Source organism: Paramormyrops kingsleyae, chromosome 21 (genome assembly GCF_048594095.1).
Source record: "Paramormyrops kingsleyae isolate MSU_618 chromosome 21, PKINGS_0.4, whole genome shotgun sequence".
NCBI lineage: Eukaryota > Metazoa > Chordata > Actinopteri > Osteoglossiformes > Mormyridae > Paramormyrops > Paramormyrops kingsleyae.
Genome location: NC_132817.1, coordinates 1662108 through 1685125, shown reverse-complemented (window position 1 = coordinate 1685125; position 23018 = coordinate 1662108). Strand labels below are relative to the sequence as shown.

At 46.2% G+C, this 23018-nt stretch overlaps 1 protein-coding gene and 1 long non-coding RNA gene across 5 annotated transcripts; both read left to right on the top strand.

Moving 5' to 3' along the window:
• The first annotated feature begins 3500 nt into the window (after positions 1-3500).
• Positions 3501-12780, top strand: kif2c (kinesin family member 2C). Of its 4 annotated transcripts, none has more exons than XM_023798665.2 (21): positions 3501-3741; positions 3873-3967; positions 4089-4178; positions 5346-5391; positions 5492-5524; positions 5792-5911; positions 6024-6155; positions 6247-6347; positions 6505-6600; positions 6684-6738; positions 6823-6985; positions 7071-7161; positions 7251-7314; positions 9717-9808; positions 9921-10063; positions 10805-11009; positions 11185-11295; positions 11378-11445; positions 11808-11883; positions 12203-12368; positions 12514-12780. In XM_023798665.2, exons 1-21 carry the CDS (start codon positions 3678-3680, stop codon positions 12588-12590), a joined length of 2088 nt encoding a protein of 695 aa, XP_023654433.2. In that variant the 5' UTR covers positions 3501-3677; the 3' UTR covers positions 12591-12780. The 4 variants fall into 4 exon arrangements, with proteins under 4 accessions (XP_023654433.2, XP_023654432.2, XP_023654435.2 ...); XM_023798664.2 differs by having other exon boundaries at positions 5343-5391; XM_023798667.2 differs by lacking the exon at positions 5492-5524.
• A 3260-nt stretch (positions 12781-16040) lies between these two features.
• On the top strand, positions 16041-22317 carry LOC111836963 (uncharacterized). Its single transcript, XR_002836534.2, has 3 exons — positions 16041-16382; positions 17682-17995; positions 21471-22317. It is a non-coding gene; the product is annotated as an uncharacterized lncRNA (long non-coding RNA).
• The last annotated feature ends 701 nt before the right edge of the window (positions 22318-23018 follow it).

Sequence of the window (23018 nt, the reverse complement as noted above, 5' to 3'; positions counted from 1 at the left end):
GAAGAAGCGGGGGAGCTGAAGCCGATAGGTGACTGGACCCATCCGTTGAAGGACGCGATATGGTCCGACATACCGCGGGGCAAGCTTACGGCATCCGGGAAGGCGGAGATTCTTTGTCACGATCCCTGGGTGACCTGAACTGAGGGAGGTGTGGATCCACTGCATGGGGGCTTGACGGTGCGTGTCGTGGATGTAGAGCTTACCCGGAGGGCACTCTGCAGGTACTGGCCGACTCCGGTGCTGATCACGCACTTCGCGGGCCAGGTCCCAGGTAATGGGTCTCAGAAAGCAGGAGGCGGGTAGGATAGGGGCGGGTTTCTCCGGTGTCGCTGGGGGATCGTAGAGCCGGGAGAGCGCATCTGCCTTGGCATTCCGGGACCCAGGGATGTACTGTAGTATACCTTGAACAGAAAGCGAGTAAAGAAGAGAGCCCACCTCGCTTGCCTGGGGTTGAGTTGCTTGGCGGTCTTTAGGTATTCGAGGTTTCGATGGTCTGTTAACACTTGGAAAGGGTGCTGGGCTCCCTCCAACCAGTGGCGCCACTCCTCGAAGGCTTCCTTTACCGCTAGAAGTTCGTGGTTCCCGATGTCATACTGCCGCTCGGCGGGGGTGAGCTTGCGGGATATAAAGGCTCAGGCGTGCACCTTACCATCGGGGGCACGTTGGGATAGCACTGCACCCACCCCGACCTTGGAAGCATCCACTTCCACAATAAAAGGCTCGGCAGGGTCCGGCTGTTGCAGGACAGGAGCTCTGCAAAACAGGGTTTTTAACATGGTCCACGCAGTTTCTGCATCTGGAGTCCACGGCAGCAGCTTTCCCTTCGTCCGGAGCAGGGATGTCAGGGGTGCTGCCACAGTGCTAAAACCTCTGACGAACCGCCGATAAAAATTGGAGAAACCCAGGAAACGTTGCAGGTCTTTGACGGTTTTAGGTCGGGGCCAGTCTCTCACGGCTCTTTCCTTCTCCTCGTCCATGCCCACTTTTCTGGGTTGAATCTGGTAGCCTAGAAACTTAAGGGAACAGACATGGAATTCATACTTTTCTCCCTTCACATATAAACGGTTTTCCCGGAGACGTTGCAGTACCTACCGAACGTGAGTTATGTGGGTGTCAAAGGAAGGAGAATACACCAGGATGTCGTCGATGTATACTATAACGAAGCGGTACAACATGTCATGAAACACCTGACACATGAAGTTTTGGAAGATCGACGGACTATTAGCTAGCCCGTACGGCATAACTAGATATTCGAATTGACCGGTAGTGGTAATGAAGGAGGTCTTCCACTTGTCGCCTTCGCGAATGCAGATTAGGTTGTAGGCGCTCCGCAGGTCCAGCTTGGGGAAGATCCTCGCGGAGCGCAGCTGTTCCAGAGCGGAGGGGATCAAAGGCGGAGGTTCTCGTCATTTACGGGTGATGGCGTTCAGACCCTGGTAGTCGACGCAGGGTCGGAGACCCCCGTCCCTCTTCCTTACGAAGAAGAATCCGGAGGAGATAGGGGAGGTGGATGGGCGGATGATACCTTGGGCGAGCGCTTCTTTAACGTAGACCCACATGGAGTCCTCCTCAGGTCGAGAGAGGGCGTACAGGCATCCCTTGGGCCAGGCCGGTTCCTCCTCCAGGTCGATCGCGCAATCGGTGGGTCGGTGGGGTGGCAGTCGGAAAGCCCTGGATCTGCTAAACACATCTGAGAAAGCCAAATACTCACGGGGAATGCGGGTGCAGTCGTCGGGAAGGGGACTCTCGACCGAGGACACCCGACAGGGGAGAGAGAGGCACTGAGTAAAGCAGGACGGTGACCAAGCTACAATCTCCCCTTTAGCCCAGTCAATGCGGGGGTTATGCTGCTGTAGCCAGCAGTGGCCTAGAATTAGTACATCTCGGACAATGGGAAGAACCAGGAACCGTATCACCTCGGTGTGGATTGCTCCTACTTGTAAAGTAACAGGACACGTCTGGTGAAGTACGCAACCCGTGGCCAGCGGGGAGCCATTCACGCCACGCACCCTAATCGGTTTGGTGAGGGGTTCCAGCGGGATAGCGTGGAGCGTGGCCAGACCCTGATCCAGGAAATTCCCCGCTGCTCCGGAATCCACCAAGGCTCGGTGGAGCAGATGATTGCCTGGCCAGGAGAGAGAAGCAGAGACAACCATCTGTGCCGCGGACCCACTGACAGACCCTAGAACTTTGGGAAGAGGGACGTTGGGCTGGGCGGGTCGGGCAGGACCGGATTAGGTGGCCCGCTTCCCCGCAGTACAGACACAGTTGTTGCAAGTTGGAGCAAGGGGTCTGGGAAGCCGGTGAAGTCAAGCCGAGGGAGGACACAGGACGTGGGACAGGTGGACACAGGTGGGAGTCGGGAAAGCGGGGAGTATCGGGACCAACACGGAAGGACTGGGCTAGGGCTGCAAAGAAGACAAGGAGAGAAACGCTCAGTAAGTTGCATGGGAATCAACAATACCTCGCACCGAGGAGAGCGAGGTGACTCCTTTTAAAGCCGCTGGTACAGGTGGACAAGATTCCGCAGATTAGGGAGTGCACTCCGTCCGTCGGGGGCGTGCTCGGGACGTGACAGAATCGATGTTTAGGAATTATTATGAGAATCGATTAAGAATCAGAGAATCGATTTTATCGACACAGCACTAATACAAGTATCGGTAAGATACAATAATAGACACATATACAAACATTCACACATGCAGCTGAGAGAGAATTAATTCTCATATCTATAAAATATATGCTATATATCTTTGTAAGTGTGTTTATGAGTATTAGGTTTATATTACATTGTGGGGATGAAATGTCCCCCACAATGTTATATAAACCTCTTTTTTTTGTCATTGTGGGCAGGCGCGGAGGCAGGGGGTGGCCGGGGGGGGCCGTGGCCACCCCCCGCCGAACCCCGGCCACCCTATTGGCCCCCCCTGGTCTGACCACAGCCATCCATGCACAGGCGCGGAGGCAGGGGGTGGCCGGGGGGGGCCGTGGCCACCCCCAAAATGATCACATAATCATCCTGGCCACCCCACAGAAAATTTCCTGGCTCCGCCACTGGTTGTGGGGCCCATTTTTCAGGTCCCCACAAAGATATAATAACAAACCTGTGTGTGTGTGTATGTATGTGTCTGTGTGCAAGCACACGCAAATAAAGGACCATTCCAAATAAGTAAAAACATGGCATTTTATTGGTAAGATTAACAATGAACCGACAAATACTGATCAAAGTCAGGACACCTCATATTACTTACGTCTTTAATCAATGTTCCAACTAATAGAAAAAAATGGAAAAAAGGTATTCCAACTAATATGTGTGCCAGCATCCTATTCCTGTTTTAAATGTAGCTCACACCAATTATTTTAATCAAGAAAGACTGTAACCACTTTTCCCATTCATTGGCTGTTCATGACCAGTGTGCCCACGCTTTTCACTCCAATATGTGACGGCGTCCGGTCCGACTACATCTCCCAACGTTCCTTTCACTAAAACTTCAATTTCCGGGTATCTTCCGACGTACTTCCGCTATCGTTTGAAAGTTTAGCGGTTGGGTTTAAAAGCTGCCATTAGCGGCTCTTGTTTTATTTGGGACACTGAGCTTCGTCAGTTTTAAGGTTTTATTTGGGACACTGAGCTTTGTCAGTTTTAAGGTTTTATTTGTATAACACGGCTGGTAATCATGGATGCTTCCATTGCTGAACTTATAACCATTGGCCTCTCCGTTAACATCTGCCGCAGTGATGGTAAGTTACCTGATTACTCCTGGCCTATAGTTTGTCTTCCATCCCCAAACCGCATTGACCTTAGCCTGTTAGCACGTTGGCTACACTGCCTGCTTGGTTACCCAGGCCGCTAAAGCCGTGTCCCCACTCAGGGCGAGTCCACGCCGCCAGCGTAAAGGCAGTCCACCAGATGAAGAGTGCCGTGTCTGTAGAGTGGATTGAGAACTCCGCTACCAAGGGCAAAGATGTGAGTCCTGTCCGGACCCGCTCCTCCGCCCGCATCTTTTCTACTTCTTAGCATTTCAGCTTTTTTTTTGCTGCTGAAGCACAGCCCAGTTCGCTCAGTATTCTGATCATGTCTGATCCAGTTGGAATTCGGGGAGCTGTGGAGTCTCAACAGAGAGCTGTTTGAATACCTGAAGTCTTGCAGCCAGGAGGATCCTGCTCCGTCCAGACGGGTAAGTATTACGTGGGAAGAGGATTAGGACGTCTCCTGAAGCCAAAAAGTGCCTTAAAAATAGGGCTTTGTAAGTTTGTTTCAGCAACTCGGCACTACCTTTTTCTTCATCATTTAAGCTTTTAAACAATACAAACGTTTTAATGTTGAAATTCTGTTGTGCTATTCATTGTAGAAATTGATTTAACAAGAAATGGGAGCTATCTTTTTACAGACTGCTGAAAATCTAACAAGTGTTGGGTGTGGGTCGGTCACATATGGGTCGGTGCTCTTTTAATAGCAAGCCTCTATTACTTTTACATCCAAAGTACGAGAGTAGCCTACCCGCGCTTTTGTTTTGGACTGCATTGGTTTATATTTCTAACGTTTATGTGAATAGAAATGGAAATAAATGTATGCCAAGAAAACCTTCTCAGCCTTCTTACAGCTGATACTCAACCTTGATAAGACATGGTGTCCTTGTAGCTTATGCCAAGCTTTATTGTGATCGCAGCCCCTTCGGCGAGACCATATCAGATGTTTGCAGACCTTCGCCTGGAGCTAGGGGCCATTTTTGTGGTCCAGACTTGTTTGTACGGTTTATTGCACTTGAATTTTCCTGTTCTGTGAATTGCTGACAGTCTATGCCCTTCCTCCAATATGTAGTATAGATTTCACTTGCGATGATCCTTTTATTTTGGTTACTTGTTCATGGTGCTTAGCTGTCACCACTCGCATCCCCCTCCTTGTGTACAACCGTGTTTTGCCAGCAAAATGATATGATGATGTACTTTCTTTTCTGACAAAGTGCAGTGCTGTTTTTAAGCAAAGTTCAGCGCAACAGCAGATTACAGCTTAGTTTGGGTCATTGCACAATGAAAGTAGTGCACAGAATAATTACATCTTCGTTAACTGTGGAATATGGAGACCTTTTTATAATAGGATAGTAACGTGTAAGGCATTCATAACAAAAATGTAGTGCCCCCTTTGCTGGAAGGTCTCTGACTACAGCCAGAATGGCGTCAGGGAATGATGCTGAAGTGAGACCTGCCTATTTGCACAGTGCTGGGATGTGTATGCTGGCTTGATCAGCGTTCCTGCCACATGCTGCAGATCCTCCTTAGCAGTTTGCTGGGCTTCTGAATGGTGCCAGTAGCATGATCTCATCTGTCGGTTTTTCCCCCAGAAGGCTGAAGGCGTGCACTGTGAGACCCGAATCCCTGCCCCCTCAGACTGTAAGTTCAGGGATCCTTCTGGGGATTTTAAGATTACTCGTGTGAAGGAAAAGCATGTGACAAAGATCAGTAATGCCTGACATGTTTGTTCCCCTAAAAGCTTCCACTGGTGCAGCAGAAATGTCAGCTTCCGGTATGATGCATGTTCAGTCAGTTTACTGACCTTAGTTGGTGAACATTGCAGATTACTGCCAGATCCATATTTTCGTTTACAATCACTTTTTGGTGCTTTTGGGTATCTTCAACCAACTTAGTTAAAATGCACTGATTGGATTCTTAGCAGCACAGAATGCCTGCCTGGTTTTCTGCACTGTCTGTTTGAAATGGCTGTGTTCAATTATCTGGATTTGGAGGTAAAGGGATCCGCAGGTGTATCTGCTGACCAAATACTGTTCCACAGTTCGCAGGAAATCTGTGCGGCGAACCTGCCTGCTGCCTGTTGCTGTTTCTCAGCCCAGTAACACAGATCATGATGCCTTATCTTCAGAGGAGCCTATGCCCTCCACCTCAAATGGCTCAGGTCTGTCTTAAATTGTTGTGGTTCTGAAAAAATAGCATCAGCTTAGTGTTCTGATGGAATTAGCTGTGCGAAACTGTCTTCTGCTGAACTGTGCCCACTGTGGTATGCTCAGGTGCCCTGCGCCAAGCGCTGAGGAAGAAGGGCCGGGCAAAGCAGGCTCTGCCCCTTTCTCAGGTGATCGAGGAGGATGTGGAGAGGCAGGGGTTGTGGGAGGAGGCCCAGGGCAGCTCTGCTGTGACTACAGGTGGGCGGGGCTCCTCAGTGGCACACAGAGCGTGGCACATGCAAGAACCACACGGCCTGCTCATGTACCTTGATGTCTTTCACAATCGCAGCCAGATGCAGGTCAGTGGTACTGGCTGAAGCTGAAAGAACACGGAACAAACGGGAGGCGACCCAGGCGAGGGGCACAGAAATACAGGCCAAACGGGGCAAGGTGAGTGTCTGCCATGGGGTGTGGAGATACAGGCCAAACGGGGCATGGTGAGTGTCTGCCATGGGGTGTGGAGATACGGGGCATGGTGAGTGTCTGCCGCAAAGGCGTGGAGATGCAGGCTGCTGGCTCAGCGGCATCCGGTCTCATGTCTCTACAGGACAGCGACATGCACCGTCCAAACTGGCAGTTCTATAAGATGATAGAGGAATACAGAGAGAGCATGGAGGTGGTGCCCATCTCAGAGTTTGAACATGTAAGTGCCTCACCCAATCAGCATGGCCGTACGGGGTAGGCATGTGCCGTGTCAAGCTGCCTCTCGCAAATGTCTGGTTTCAGGTTGAGCCTCATAGGATCTGCGTCTGCGTTCGCAAGCGTCCACTCAGCAAGCAAGGTAGGAACCACAAGCATCGTGTGTTCCTCCCCCCGCTACCCATATGACACTGCTGCTGAAAGCTCATCTTCATGCTGAATTCAGAGGTGGCCCGGAAGGAGATCGATGTGGTGTCCGTGCCTGGGAGAGGGGTGCTGCTGGTCCATGAGCCCAAGCAGAAAGTGGATCTTACAAAGTACCTGGAGAACCAGGCCTTCCGCTTTGACTACTCCTTCGATGAAACTGTGACAAATGATGTTGTCTACAGGTTTGTGATTTCTTCCCATTAGGGGGTAGTTTGGGCTGTCCTCTCTTCTTGAACCGGAGTGTGGTATCTTTTTGTTCCCCCTCAGGTTTACCGCCAAGCCTCTTGTTCACACCATTTTCGAAGGGGCTATGGCTACGTGCTTTGCTTACGGACAGACGGGAAGTGGGAAGACACACGTGAGTCTGAGAACCTGTTTGCTCATCCTAATCAGGGGGCCTGCAGTTTCAGCAAATGACCCCCTTCCTCTGTCATGTCTCAATGGTAGACGATGGGAGGGGATTTCACCGGGAAAAAGCAGAAGAGCTCAAAAGGGATCTATGCGCTGGCAGGTATGGGCCGATTTTTGTCATTTGTTTTTAAAAAAAAAAAAAAAAAAAAAAATTCAGAAATCAACAGATATGGATACAGTTATATATTTGGATGCGTTTTTCCCCTTTATAAACAGACCTGTGTAGGAACGGCGAGCCCAACATGTATTCCTTCACATAACTGTGTTTACAGACGAGTTGGGTGCACATAATAGATACAAGATGTCTGCACAATGAGCCTGTTCCTTGGAGAGTTCTTAGGCGTTCAAAGAGCCAGGTGAATATAAACGGTTCACCTGTATGATTGCACCCTAAAAGACGCAGCAACAGAAAAGCAGGAAAGTCAGAAATAAACAGAGCAAGTATCCCGAAAGGGAAACTGCTGTTACCTGAATAAGACGACTGGACCCCCCAGACAGAGAAAAGGAAAATTTCTTCTGCAAACAGCTGCAAAAGCCATAATGTCTGTCTCTTCCATGGCATAATGTTAATCTGTAAGGGATGGCGTTGCACTTTATTTTGGTCTATATGTAGCATTTGTAACTATTAGGTGCTTAAGTTAAATGTGTGCTTTAAGGGTACAATATTACACTGCATGACAGGATTTTCTTTGTGCTTTCCTTGCCTATTGCACAATTCCTCGTACTAAAGTTGCAAAGGTTGCTAATAGAACTATTGTTCCACCTCGCAGCCATAGCGAGAAGCTATTGAAGAGCTTCTGTTAGCCTCTCGTTGTATTTAGGCAAATGTTTCCATTTCATGATCACTGATCTTTTGTTTCTCAGTGTGCTCTCTGTAGTGTTGTTGGTTTATGGAACACAATTTATTAATTGCATAGTTAGAACACAGCAATGTCGAATCAAAGTCCTGAATGACGAATCGGTCACTGAAGTATTCTGTAGACAATGTCAAGTCATTTTGATTAAACTTTTTTTTGTTGTAGCATTAGATGAGTAATAAAGCTTTTTCATCATGTCAGCATTTCATTTAAGTAACAAAAGTGTAGATTATCAGTTACGTTCAGTTGCAGACAACTGAAGTTTCGATTATTCTTTGACTGGGCTTTGTTTGCCTGCAAAATCTCAAATTTTAAATATGACTTCACTGGAAGCCCTCTGTCAAGTATAATGTAAACATGAGTACAGGTCATAAATGTCCTGGAAAAATCCTGAAATTATGTACTGAAACGAGTAGGAACCCTGTCTGATATGAAATAGATTTGTATTCCTGGAGACTACATTCAGCAAAAGTAAGTGATTTTAGTGGCACTGCTTTGTCTGACAAGTTGGTGGCGCTGCTGTGAGTTATTTGACACTTGGTTGTAGGAATGGGCCAATCCACATTTTTTCAGTTCCAATCTGATTCTGGCACACAACAGCCGATACGATAGATTCCGCTACAACAGCTCTTTACTTTAATATTTTAATATAGTAAATTTTAATTCATATTCTTAAACTAGTAAATGCAAATGTATACCAAAAAATTTTTATTGGAACACTAGACACATGCATAACGTACTGTTCCACCCTGTTGGTTCATCTTGTTTTCTGCATTTTTGGAGCAATTTAAAGTTTGAATATCTTCCCAGTGAGGATACACAAGTGGCGAATGCTTAAAATAACCCCCAAATTCTTCTCCCTCTGGCAACAGCGTCACTTTGAGGTAGCAGCCCCTCCAGCTGTAGGGAGGCTGCAAAACAGCCCAAGCAAACCCCCCCCCCCCCCCCCAAACCATCCATTGCTTTTTTTTCATGTTACTTGCACTGTTTCACAATTGTTTGCGCTTCTAGTGGGATTTTCCAGTAAACGCTACTCGCACCTCTCAAAACTGTTTTTAAAAAGATTGCAAATCACTGTGCTACTAGTTGCTGTTTAGAAGTGTAAAATAGTCCCAGATTGTCACCCTCTGTTTGTGCACTCCTCATATTGCAAAGGGTATTAACATACCATCACAGCAGGCGGAAGTCATTGCGCTCACACCCACTGAGTAGCACAAATGTTTAGTGTTTAGTCCGAAATGCTGCAAAAAACGCATCTAAATGGGAAAGAGGTGTCATGCAGTTGATTTGTACATATAGCTACAGTTTCATGTTAAAACTTTTTAGAATAAAACTGAATTATCGGTCACGCATGGCCGATACCCAATCCGTGAAATAGGTCTGGATCGACGCTGGTACTGATAAGAATATTAGATCGATGCATCTCTAATTGGTAGATAAGTTCTATTTGGCTATTGTTTGTATAATCTCTTTAATAAATATTGGAATATAAATTGTAAATATCACTCCTCCCCCCCCCCCCCCCTAATATTGTGCAGCCCTGTCTCCAGCTTTAGCAAGGTGTCCCAACACAAATTTTCAAGTCTCTGCTGTGAAAGACTCTTTGGCCCACTTTCTTCATCTCCAAGCTTTTCTTGCTCTCCAGCACAGGACGTGTTTGCTCTTCTCAGCCAGAAGAAATATTCCAGTATGGCTCTTGACCCCTATGTCTCATTCTTTGAGATCTACAATGGCAAGGTAAGCAATGGCTGCCGTTTTTGTGCGTGCTGTAGAGGGGGCACATGAAGCCTGAAATCGCTGTTATTCTGCACCAGGAGCTTACTACCTTTTTGGTTTGGCGAAATTGCAGGTTTTTGATTTGCTCAACAAAAAGGCAAAGCTGAGGGTCCTGGAAGATGGTCAGCAGCAAGTGCAGGTGGTTGGCCTGCAGGAAATGCCCATTTCATGTGCTAATGATGTCATCAAGATGATTGATGTGGGCAGTGCATGCAGGTATGCAGGGGGTGGAGCTACTGCCCTCAAGTACTTGGGGCAGCCTTAAGACTGCTTCTGCTTGCAGGGGTCGGACATACAGACCACGCTGTGGCATCTGTATGCGAGGGCGTGTGCCACTCATATGACGCAGACTACGGCTGCCTCAGATCTGGGGGTTTTGTCACCAATTTCCATTTACTGTCGGCAAATGGAAAATTGGGGCTAAAACCGTGTAGTGTGAACTTTAGCATTAGTTATACTGGAAGTTGGCATTTGTGCAGACATGCACCAAGCGGGAAAAACAAAGCATCCAAGGAGAAAGATGCATGGATACTGAACTGGTACATGCACTTGCAGATTTACGTGTATGTAAATGACTGGCTAAATGGCTAAGAAGGACAACCAATGCTTTGGGAGAGCTGCTGTGATCTAGGTTGTTTGCCCAAACAGAGCCAGCAATTTTGTCTTGTCTTCACTCATCAGAGCATAACAAGCAAACATTTTGCCATAATTTTTGTTGTCAACCATCTTTTAATTTTACGTTGTCGTTACAATTTTAGGCATGTAAAAATAAGAAGGCCAATGAGTACTTGCGTCAATTTTTATTGACAATTTAACACTGGTAGTATCTATGCACACTTCATGACTTGAGTAGATTTGATATGCAGTGCTCCTTAAAACCTATATGGGTAGTAGTCAGTCTGGCACTTCCACATCTGTAGTCAGTGTCCGCTTCTGAGTGCACCACCTCTGCTGCAGGACATCTGGGCAGACCTTTGCCAATTCCAACTCCTCGCGCTCCCATGCGGTGCTGCAGATCATCCTGCGATGTAAGAACAGGCTGCATGGGAAGTTCTCCCTGGTGGATCTGGCAGGTAACGAGCGAGGTACTGATATGAGCAGCAGCAACCGGCAGACCCTGGGGGAGACTGCTGAGATCAACTGCAGCCTCCTGGCCTTGAAGGTTTGCTCCCGTCTGACAGCAGATGCATTGAGTTGCCCCCCTTTCATGCTCATCAGCAGTGGCAGTCCTCCATGTTCACATTGTTTCGGCTTGACGTTTGACTGATATTGGTCCTTGTCTGTGATGTCGCTAACTGGCTGAGGAGTGACTTCAGCCTCCTTGCCCTTTTTGTCAGGAGTGCATACGGTCACTGGGCCAGAACAGCAAGCACATTCCCTTCAGGATGAGCACGCTCACACAGGTGCTCCGCGACTCCTTCATCGGCGAGAACTCAAAGACCTGCATGGTGAGTTCCAAAGATTCTGTTCCGTGGTACGGTGCAGTTTGTTCTGTTTGCTGTCCTGATAGATTGTGGTGGCGTCTTTCAGATTGCCATGATTTCCCCTGGGATGGTGTCCTGTGACTACACGCTAAACACACTGCGTTATGCAGACAGGTACCTTTCATGTATGACATGCTGGCTTAAAATTTCTTCATTACAGTAAGCATCCATCCTCCTGGGGTTTGGTGCCCCCTGGTGGCCATCCCATGCAGCATGGGGAAATGGTTTGGTTTCTGTTCAGGATTCTTTCTGTCATCCTAACCACGCTGCATTACATGTGGTATTAGTACCAGTAGGGTGTCTCACCTGATTTTCTAACAATGTATGGCAGCCTTGCACTTTCACTTCAGCACAGCCCGTACCGTGTTTCATGGTTTAACGGGTCCTCATATACTTTAATGTTTTCTGTTGTATGAGATGCATACCAAGACTAGCAGCTTTACACCTCCTTTGAATGCCATCTGTGACCCTGGCAGGGTGAAGGAGCTCAATGGTACCTTGGATTCTGAGAGAGAGATGATGGAGGCCGTGGAGGACTCCATCCTGTCTGAGGTGGGGCCACCGTGTGCATGAGGCAGAGCACATCTCCATGCCACTGCAGTGTAGCTTTCGTTGAGCCTGTCTGCCCCCCCCATGCTCCTGCCGCCCGTGAACTCCTAGCCCTCCGTAGTGGGTGCTGACTGCCTGGCTGGAACCTGCCAGTGAACTGGGCCAGATGCAGAGGCATTCTGTGCAGTGTGCCTGCTCTGTACCTCCTTATGGGTGTCGTTTAGGCAGTCATAGCCCTGTTGCCAATAGGGGGTGCTGTTGCCTTAAGAGTAGCTGGCAGATGTAGCAATGGCTCTTTATCATCATTTTCTGTCTGCTTCAGAACTCCTCCTGTAATATGGCTGACAGCCTTGAAGCGATATCCCTGGCCTCACTGAAGGAAAAGGTGTATGACAGTTGTTCTGAAATCGTGAAGATTTTGGAGGAGCCGTCTTCTGACCAAGTGGCTGGTTTGGCAGAGATTGTAGACCATGGAAAAAGGTTACAAGGTAGTGTGGTTTTGGGGTTAAACCGACGTGGGGATTCAGACTGATCTTGCCTTTCTCAGCCTTGGTCCATTCTGCTAGTTCTGGGAATGCTGGGTTGCCTGTTGGCCTATCCATAAACTGAGTGATTTCTCCCTCATTTGAACAGAACTGGTGCCGCTGCTGCAGTCTGCTTTGGAGCGAGAGAGGCTGGCCCGGCTGAGCCACAACGCGGCTGCCCTGTAGGCCATGGGAGCTATTGCCCGCCACATCCACATCTCCCTGAAAGGGTCACTGGCTGCTTGTGTCCTCCTCTGACTCATTTTGATTATTTTTTTCCCCCACATGTACATGGGATCAGCTTTCTGTCCTTAAACATTTAAGAGAATTTGAACTTTAAATTAATGTAAAATAAAGGTTTTCTACTTGCATCTGCCGTTTGTCTCACAGAGCTCTGTGTTTTGTGTGTTGTCTCACACACCTCGCTGTGGTACACGTGTCTGTATGTGGTCATGCCCCTGCCCTGTGGGATGCCTCCCCCCCCCCCCCCCCGACCGCTGTGTATGCATAGCAGGCAACAAGAAGCAGGCGCATGACCAATCAAACCCTAATAAACAGCCTGAACAGAAATGCTTTTCCCAAAGGATGAAAAATAAACAGCCAGTGGGTGGCCCCCGCCCGTGAGCGCAGCCCAGTGCTCTGGCTGTTTCTAACGAGAGGTGCCTGGCCCAGCACGGTGGGTGGTGAGCAGCTCAGACACTGCCCCCCCCCCCCCCCGGGGAATGTTCTGTTTCCCACTGCTCCTAATGCCAGACTGCAGGATAGAGATGAAACATTACTGTATGTGTAATTACATAAACTACACAAAAACAGGGTCACTTCACTTACTCATGTTTAAGCTTGTACTTCTCATTCATTTATTAAAGCAGTTTCCAGACCTTCTGATGGATGGTATGCTTCTCTGTGGCATTTGTGGTGACATTTAATCTGCCAATACTGTAGCAGCAGATTTGCATTTATAAAGCGCTTGTGTTTTGTCTCTCGATAGCCTGGGTGTTAAACTTGATCTTATGCTTGTGTTTTAGTTGTTCCAGTTTGATCTGGTAGCAGGAAGATTGCTTGTCTTGCAGAACTGCAGATAAGTTCTGCTGGAAATTTTAAGCACTTGGCAAGTACCATAAGTCAGGGGTGGTTTCTGACCAGCTTATCTAAGTATGATGAGTGCAAACCAGAGAGGGGGACTGTAGTTTGCGACTCGGACTCCAACTCTTAAATTGATCACTGACTTGACTTCCAACTTATTTTTTTGACACTGATTCAACTCCTACTTGTTCATAGCAACTTGTGAACAATAACAGTCTCTAATGAATTTTGCAATTTTTACACATGCGAAGCACTGAGTGTACAACTCAAACCGTAAAAGGTGTTAAACATCACGATGTGTGGCTGTGCACAGGGCATACAAACGGGCCGGAGAAGCGTCATGCCAGGTGATATCAACAAACATGCTTTTTCTGTTTTGCCACTAGTTCCGATTGCAGACCCGATCTGAAAAAGCACGCTGTATTCCGAATTTTATTCCCAGTGTTATTTTACATTAGATGGCACCGCTTAGAAATAGGCGCTCTGTCGTAAATTATTCATAGCTAACATTGTGGTGGTGTACAGTGACACAAATCGACATAGATTTATGGCAATCTGATCATTTGGCAGGTATATCCCAAAAACGTATTTTAAAAGTATTAGCTTTAAAATCTACATTTAAAATGTGCTTAGCTGTTTCTAAAACTTGTATTGTTTCAAAGGCATTTAAAATACCGATCTCTTTGAAAATGTATACAAGCCTAAGGAACTATGACACGTGCAGTTTCTGAACTGTTCAAGTGGGGATTCAAATGGTCAGTCGCATAGAAATCTTGATAAATAGTGATGACAAATTGGAACCACAATGGAGACTTGGCTCAGACTTTGTCAGAGATTTCAGACTTGAATTTTGTGACTCATGAACATCTTTGGTGCAAACTAAAGTGCTTAGTGACTTTCAGGCATGTTGTACAGGTTTCTGTCGCTAGTGTGGCTCCCTGTTTGAAGCCCCGTGTTGGCTGAGCCTTTATCTCTGGAGTCGGCGAGCACATCAGCTGACCCTGCTGCTATTTTACTGCTTCCTGTAGGGATGAAAAACTTCCACTTTTTGACGGATTTTTGCTTTTCCCGTCTCTGTCTAGGTTGTTTATGAGACCAGTGTAAAACTGAGGGGGGCATAGCAGTATGTAATTACATAAGAAATTTACAAACGAGATGTATTACTTTATATCGTTCTCATTAACCGTGGACAGTGAAACACAAGCGGTTTTTATAACGTAAATCAAAAATGCCACAAATATAAATTGAACTGGGAGGCATGGCGGTGCAGTGGTTAGCACTGTTGCCTCACACCTCTGGGACCTGGGTTCCATGTGTGGAGTTTGCATGTTGTCTCTGTCATCGTGGGGTTTCCTCCAGGTACTCTGGTTTCCCTCACAGTCTAAAAACATGCTGATGTTAATTGAAGTTTCCAAATTGCCCATCGGTTTGTGAGTGTGCCCTGCGGAATCACAAATATAAATAAAGCATGTACTTAGAAATCCTTTTTAAAAACGTTTAACATTCCTAACCATAACCCTGTACACAACCTCTCTATTAGTTTGATATGGATCCTATTGAGGAAATCTAGCCCAAGATGCACAGCCTTGATTCTTTTTTAAGACATAGAAAATAATTATGTTGCCAGGAGGCAGTGCCTAGGCGAAATGCTGCATTAATGGTAGCCAGAGTGTCCATTTGTCCATTTGCGGCATGGGAGTTAATGTAGCTTTTAGTCAGGGGGCGACTCCAAAGCACACAATCTGACATGCGAAAATTGGCACTAATTAAAGACGCACAAGCCACCAGGATAGTTGCTTCAATGCCTTTCAGAATTCCTTTCATGCATGACGCTTGCTGCTCCCATCTATGAGTGTCTGTTTCACATCCCCCAGCAGGAGTGTCCAGGATCGTGGCCCATATGAAGGTGAGCTGATGTCTGGGCCTCTGCACCAGCTCCACCCCATTTCTCTGTCGACTGCTGTCATTAACATGGCGTGGTGACAGAAATCAGACAGCTTGCTTACCCTGCTCATCCCTCTCCTGGAGAATGCCAGCTTGGTCAGGGCTGCACCCCCCCACAGTGCTAGGATCAGCATTCCTGCCACGGGCCACCTTATCAGTCAACTTGGAATCTCAAGCAGGAGAGCATCTGCCCCGTCTATGGTGACCCCCTTGTTCAACGTTCAGGCTCAGCACAGGTACAGCTTTGATGGCCCCCATGGAATAGAGGGAACTCTCTTGACCCCCCCCACTGCAGTTCTCAGATTGCAATTCTCAGCAAACATCGCTTTCATTTTCATCCTAATGAAACATCAGTAAGTTTATCAACTTCTTCTTTAAGACCTTCATCGACTGACACAGAGTGCAAGGCATCACCATCATTGATACGATGGCTGCTAGGAGGTGCACTCACATAGTCCATCTTCAGGGCCTCTCGTGCATTTTCACAACGTCCCGCTATCAGCAGAGCCTCCTCCAAATCTGTACCTCCCTGCTCGAGGCACTTTGTCTTTAAAACGGGGTCCAGCCCAGCGAGAAGGCGCCTAAACTTCTCCTCCCGCTGCGCCACACTTACATAATCCGGAAAAGCCTCCTGCACCAACCGACTAATATCGGCAGCATATACATCCCAGCTCACACCGGGAAAATGCGATCGGGCAGCAAGAGAAGCTCTGAAGCGCTCCGTACACGATTTTTGGTCGAAAGCCTCCTTAAGCTTCTATTTACCCGCCGCGTATTCAGATTGCGCCGGTATCGGGCAGACTGTCCCATAGCAGAAAAGCTTCCCCGCTCAGTGACTCTGGAGAATCCTCACTAATTCATCATAATGATGAATGCCTTCACAGCCGCTTCCAGTTGCCTCGTCCAGCAGAAGAAACTCTGGCTCCCGTCACCAATAAAGGGCGCAGGCAGGTCGGTCCTCATGTTCACTGTCGGTAGATCAACCTGTCTCTCTACGGACGCACTTTAGTTGATCTTCGTCACCGAGCCAAATGTTGCGCGAAGCGATTTCTAACTAACTCGTAAGCTAAGCTAATGTTAATAAAGATGCCGCCACTCTCATCTGTGGGAGGTATTTTCTGCAAATAAATCAAATGAAAATGATAAAAAGAAAATACAATATCTACTTTGCCATTTAGTTTCCCAAGTCTATGCGCAAAAATCCTGCAAAAATTTAAGTGAACTAGCACCATTTGCATTTTAATTTCCCACTCATGCATGAGTCAGATGTGGAAAATTTTAAAAATAAAATTAAAAACCCTTTTTGTCTTTTCATTTTCCAATTTGACTTTTCATTTCCTACTTTGCCTTTGTATGTTTAAGTTCACTACATGCAAATATACGCTAATCGGTGCGGGGCGGTGGGCGGAGCTGCGGATCACTGCTGCGCTTCTCACTGCCTTGGCCGATCCCGTTGTCTTCGTGTTTCTTGGCCGTGGTCAACCTTGTCGCCCAAACTAATGGCAAAGTCACACGCGGCTTAAGTTAGCTATTTATCTGCAGCTTCCGATTCGTTTAGCTTCTTATTCGCAGCGTCTTATTTCACGGCTTAAGTTACTTCCAGCTTCCTTATAGCGGAGTGTTCGCAGCTGTACATGTTTTTATTTGAGACATTTTGAAAATACGAAATAAAATATGAACAGAATTTTTAAGCTATGGCACACATATTTATGCAGGTATGCCACTGTAAGGAAACACTGAAATTAACCTGGGCCAGACTGCCATGTTTTCAGCCCCCCTCTTTCCTTTTTTCCCCCTAAAACATGGGCAAAGCTCACCTGTCCTACGGCAACTAAAGGGAAACAGCCCACAAGAACCGCCAACACTATACAAAAAAATTTGTTACAATGTGATTTCTAGATTAGTTTTCTGATTTTCCTGTTTATTTGCATTCCTAAAGTTCATGGGAGTGATATAGTTGAATTATTATTATTGTTATTATTATTATCATTATTATTTTATTATTATTATTGCACACACGCAACATTTCAATTGATTTCTGATGCACATCGACACCTCAAGGGGGCAGTATAATTGCACGCCCAAATCAGTACTTTCAGTTCAAACTTTACATTTGAAAGAGGTATGCTTTTCCTTGCCACATTTTTTCACCACGTTCATTTTCTTTTTTTCCCCACCACCTTTGTTTTTGGTTTGCTTACAGAATTTCCCCACCATCTTCGCTCTATATGTTATTCCCACCTTTTCCAGATTCCCTCGAAGAGCGCCCCGATCCTGCTGTAGCCAACGACTGCAGGGTTGCCAACTCTAACGCATCTGGCGTGACACGCGCGCTTTCTGATTCTCACGCGCACACAAGAAATCTTACGTCAAGTCTATATTACTCCGCTATAAACCTAAAATGAGCTACATCAAAAAGTAGTTTGCAAACCCAAAAGAATATTTTCGAAGTTAATGAAGCTGTGACATGCATGTAAACCTCACGCTGGCCGGAGCTGGCAGCCCTGAAGCGAACTGGTGGAGGAGCTGGAGAACAGAGGACAGAAAGTCTCCTCTACATGCCGGTAAGGATGAACGACCTGACGCCTGTGCCTCTGTGGCAAATCTATAGGCTACAGTGACTGCCACTCTCAGCTTAGACGCATTAACTTGTTTAGCGCAGGCTATAAGTTAATAAGTCTTTCAGAGAGTGTCTGTGTTTTTAAGTTTAGATTGCTGCTCTGAGATGGCTGCGTGTGAATTAGAGTATTTCAGTTTTCTTTTGCTGCTCTTCATTGTGTGTGAGAGCCAATGTATCATCAGTTTCAGTGGCCCTTCCACTTTCTATTCCCTGCGCGCTCGCTGTTTGCCTCTCTTGCTCCCTCCAGTGGATAGATGCATGAAATTACTGCAGAAATGCATTCTGAAAAGCAGAGCTCATTGCCAGAAAACTGAAAAGGCATTTGCTTTGTGCTTTCCCATAAGCTGGTTCTGCCACTCTACATGGCCCAGCCGTAGTCTGCTACGAATCTTCAGTGCATTTCCATATCAGACACAGTCTGCATGCATCACCTTTTGGGTCTGCCCAGTTCAATCCAGAACTAGCTCTGTTGTGTGTCCCCAAAAGGAACCCCAGAGAATCATAAGGACCCTTGAATACTGGCTGCTTTCAAACTGTTATTCTTTCAACTAAACAAACCGCTTCAAAACACAGGGTTTGCATTACAAGCTCATATTTAGAGCCTTCCGTAAACATTGCAGGGCAGAATGAATCAATTAAAAGGGCATTAAGCCTGGTTCCTGTTTATTTAAAACATGTTTACACTGCACCGGGCCGGTCTGAAAATCTATATTGTTCCTATGTTCTTATAAAATGTGAACATATTTGTTAGTTTGAGTGTATGTTATAAATACTGACTCCCTCTCCCTGTGTTGACGGGGTTCAGCACACCAATTGGATCGACTGAGTGTGGCAACTGCAGCTGCATCTCACTACTATTCACAAAGAATTTGCTCTTTCAGTCAGATTAATCCAGATAAATACTTTATTGATTATAGCCATGAATCTCCTGTGTAGAGAAGCCCCACTGATCACACGATTATTTTTATTTCCTCTGGTGTCAGTGAGGTAAGTTGGCAGGTTTTATAATGTTCAAACTTCCTCACTTTATGAACTGAGGAGTCAGTTTTGAGCTGAATTGTCTCTGGTGGGACTGATTATTTTCATGGAACAACAGAAAAGAAGGAATTGCTTAAAAATGCTCCTTGGAATATAAAAATCCTGCCACTCTCAGCTTAGTTACTGTTAAAAGATACCGAGCCCAGAATTGTTAATATGAGTATTTTGGGGGCACGGCTGTGTATGGCACAGGATACAACAGTAGTCAGTATTTTGGTGTTCAGCCGCACATTTGCTGATCGGCTCTATTGAATTTGCAGCACAATGGCTCATGACGCACTGGCCACCCCGGAGAGACGCCCCCTGGAGCCTGTGGGTGGGCCTTTTTCTCCCCTCCTCTTCTTTTTAAAGAGTTTAAAGAGCTTATTTGTCCTCACTTCAGCACCTAGACTGAGCAGCCTGTCGTCCTTGATGTCTGCTGTTATCTCACCCACACATGGTTCCCGTCCTTGGGGACCATCTGCCGCTGGCTACTTTGTCCATCCCTCATGGCAGCTCACACTCCTCCCTCACATTACTGCATTGCATATTGCTTCCGTGCTCTTTTCATTCTTTTATAAATGTTATACATATTGGTCAAAATTGGTGAACTTTCTAGAATAGGGTATGAGGCCGGCTTGTGGAACCTCCCCCCAGCCTAATTTGTCAGAGGGCTGCTGTGGCCTTCAGTGCCAAGATGAGAGATGAATGCGCCCTGCAAACATCACTTCCTCCATCTAATTACTTTGCTCTGCGCATATGCCATTGACGTCCACAGGAAGTTATTTTCCTTCCTCTGTCTAATTTGTTCAGAGGATGCATGCACCATAGACAGCATGTTCTGACTACACCCCAGAACTATGTTTACACTAGGACAGGGGTGGCCAATCTTATCCGCAAAGGGCCGGTGTGTATGCAGGTTTTTGGGAAAACCTGTAGGTCAGCTGTTCAAGCTCAGGTGTGAGGACTCCTCGGCCAATCAGTCCTCTAATTAGTAATCTAAATAGGGAGTTGCAGCGAAAACCCGCACACACACCGGCCCTTTGCGGATAAGATTGGCCACCCCTGCACTAGGACATAGGGGCTGGGCTTGAGCTGGTATGGTCTGCATAGCAGGGCGAAGACACCGTGCTACTGTACCAGTGTTTGCAGGGCTGCCTCATAAGCCAGACTGTGGTGTTCATTACCAAACCACTCTAATGCATTAGTGCAAACTCCAGGCTTAGAACAGAATCATCATTTGCACCAAATTCACAAAAACATCACCTTCTTACCTTCTTCACAACACTTCGCAGCTGTCACGTTTTAGCCGATATTCAAACTAGGGCTGCCACTAACGACTATTTCTCTATGGATTAATCTGTCGACTATTTTACCAAATGGTCGATTAATCTAAATGATTAATTTTCCTCCAGAAAATCTAATTGACCATTTAATATGTTCATTTTATTTTGACAACAACAAACTGTATGGTGTTGCAGGGCTTTAGATAAAGGCTGCCGGCTTTTCGGCACTACGAATGTTATTTTCACCCACAATGCGATAAGCAGATTAGTAATACGCCTAAAATATTAATGAGATGCGTATTGTGATATCCAAAAGTTAGCAAATTCGGCATATCTTTATTAAATTTGGCTAGTGCTACTGTTTTGGTAAATCATGGAAGCGATAAGCACTGAAGTGACAGTGAAAGGAGCTCAACAGCCACAGCACCTTTCGAAAGAGGAGATATTGTGGTCAAATTAAGTAAAAAGACGTTGCTGGGGTAGTCTTTGCTGATTAAAGTCTGACACATTATTTTTTTTGTAAATATACTTTTCTTTTTTATTTCAGTTCACAAATTATTCTCTTTTATGTAGTGTCGGTCTTAGTTGACTGTAATAGAACTGGTCCCAACAACTCCAACGCCCACAAACACACACAGGCACCATCAACGTAGAATAAGCCCAGATTCTAAATGTATCTGGATTAATGATTAAATGTAACCATTAACTGTCTGATTGTTAATAATTAATAATACAGCATATACATATATGTGTGTGTGTTTGTTACATTCTTACAAAGTTAGGAAAACAGTATTTAAGTCAAGTGTTTTAGCCTGATGTTTCCGTAAATGTAACACAATAATCTCTATACCTTGGAAGTCAGACCACATGGTTTGAAGTTAAAGGCCTTGCTCGAGGGCCCACAGACATGTAACCATTCCACTGGGGCTCAAACCAGCAACTTCCTGCTTACAAGCACAGAGACTTAGCCCACTGAGACACTCTCCAGCCACATCAGTTGTGGTAGGATCCTGGAGCAGAACTGGTCAGCAGTCAGTCAAAAATGAGTAAAAAAAAAACCTGTACATGTGCAAATAAAACATGTTTGTTTGTTAAATGTAGCTCATTTATTTCCAGATTGACTGCTGACCAGTTCTGCTCTAGGATCCTGACTTCACGTACATTGGTGGTGAGTGGCTCAGTGGGCTTGTGAACAGGAGGTCCCTGGTTCGAGTCCCAGCCCTTGTGGAACGGTTACATGTCTGTGGCTCCTTGAGCAGGGCCCTTAACTATAAGCTCAATGCCATGTGGTCTGACTTCCAAGAGATGATGATGATGATGAAGCAAGTGAAGAAGTTGTAGCTGTGCTTAAATTCAATGGATTAGGATGCTTGCTGGCAGAAGGAGGCCCTCTGGGGGGGTTGGGAGACCAGGCCCCGCCCCCATCCTCCAGATCACCTCTGCTGCTCCTGTCCTAACCTGTACAGTGCTTCTCATTGCTTAAAACATTTAATTAGCTTTTTAAAAATCAATTCAGAATTATATTGAATGGAGTAGTGTTGAGGTCCATGTATAAAAAACAGAGATAAAACCATATTTGTGTGTTTTTCATTCACTTTATTTTGTTAGTTCAATTCCTATGAATGAAGAACAGTGAGTCACAGAAGGATTTTTCTGGAACAGAACTGTCACAGTGTTTCAGCCAAGGATGGAGCGGCGAGGTGCATGGCGAGGGAGATGCGTTAGGGCCACACCCCTCCAGTTGTGTGGTTTTGCTCTGAAACGAGGGGAACCTGATGACCATCCCAGCCCACCCCTCGTTAAAATCAACAACAAATAACATATAATTAGATATTATATTTATATATATGTATATATATATATATATATTTATACTCTTTAAAAATAAAACTTCAGTTTGGTGGCTACAACTGTACAAACTACAAAAATAAAAATTTGATATAAATAATTTATATGGCATGACAAACATTTGAAATAAAACTACAACGTAATGCAGTTCTCCCCCCCTCCCCCCCAACACACCATTCCTGTCCTGTAACATGTCACTTGCCCGCTTTCGGACAGAATGAGCTGCAGTTTCAATCATGTAGGCTTCCCTGCACTTACACTGGCAGTGTTGTGACCAATACTGAAGCATTTTCCTTAAGGCATGAGAGAATGAGAGAAGACAAATACTGGCTTGCACTAGGTGTGCCGTGAAAGGTCAGCCCAGGCATGGAAGCACTGGCTGAATGGGCTCTGGTCTCGTTAACAATCATCTACCTTCTTATAGCTTTGCAGATCTGCAGAAGTTATTTCTGCCTCCCCAGAGCGACCAGCTAGAACAGCAGAAGCTCCAAAATTCCCTTTGAAAATAAAGTCGGGTGAAACCCCTTACGGGAAAAACCCCTTACAAGTCACAGTTGACCAACTGTTACCTCACTCAAAGTGTAACTTAAATGAAGGAAAGTGGAAAACGTCACCTTACGGCTTCTTCAAGTAATGCAGGCCGACCCTGAACACAGAGTGCACAGCGGAAGGGCCAGCTGGCTGTGAGCACAGAGCGTGTTCAGTAGTGACCAAACGCGTCAGCGAGCTCGGCACAAAGCGCCCAGGAGGGAGCTCATGGAAGCGCCTGTGAATAAGAGCATCTTCACACACATAGAGACGCCTTTTTGCTCTGTG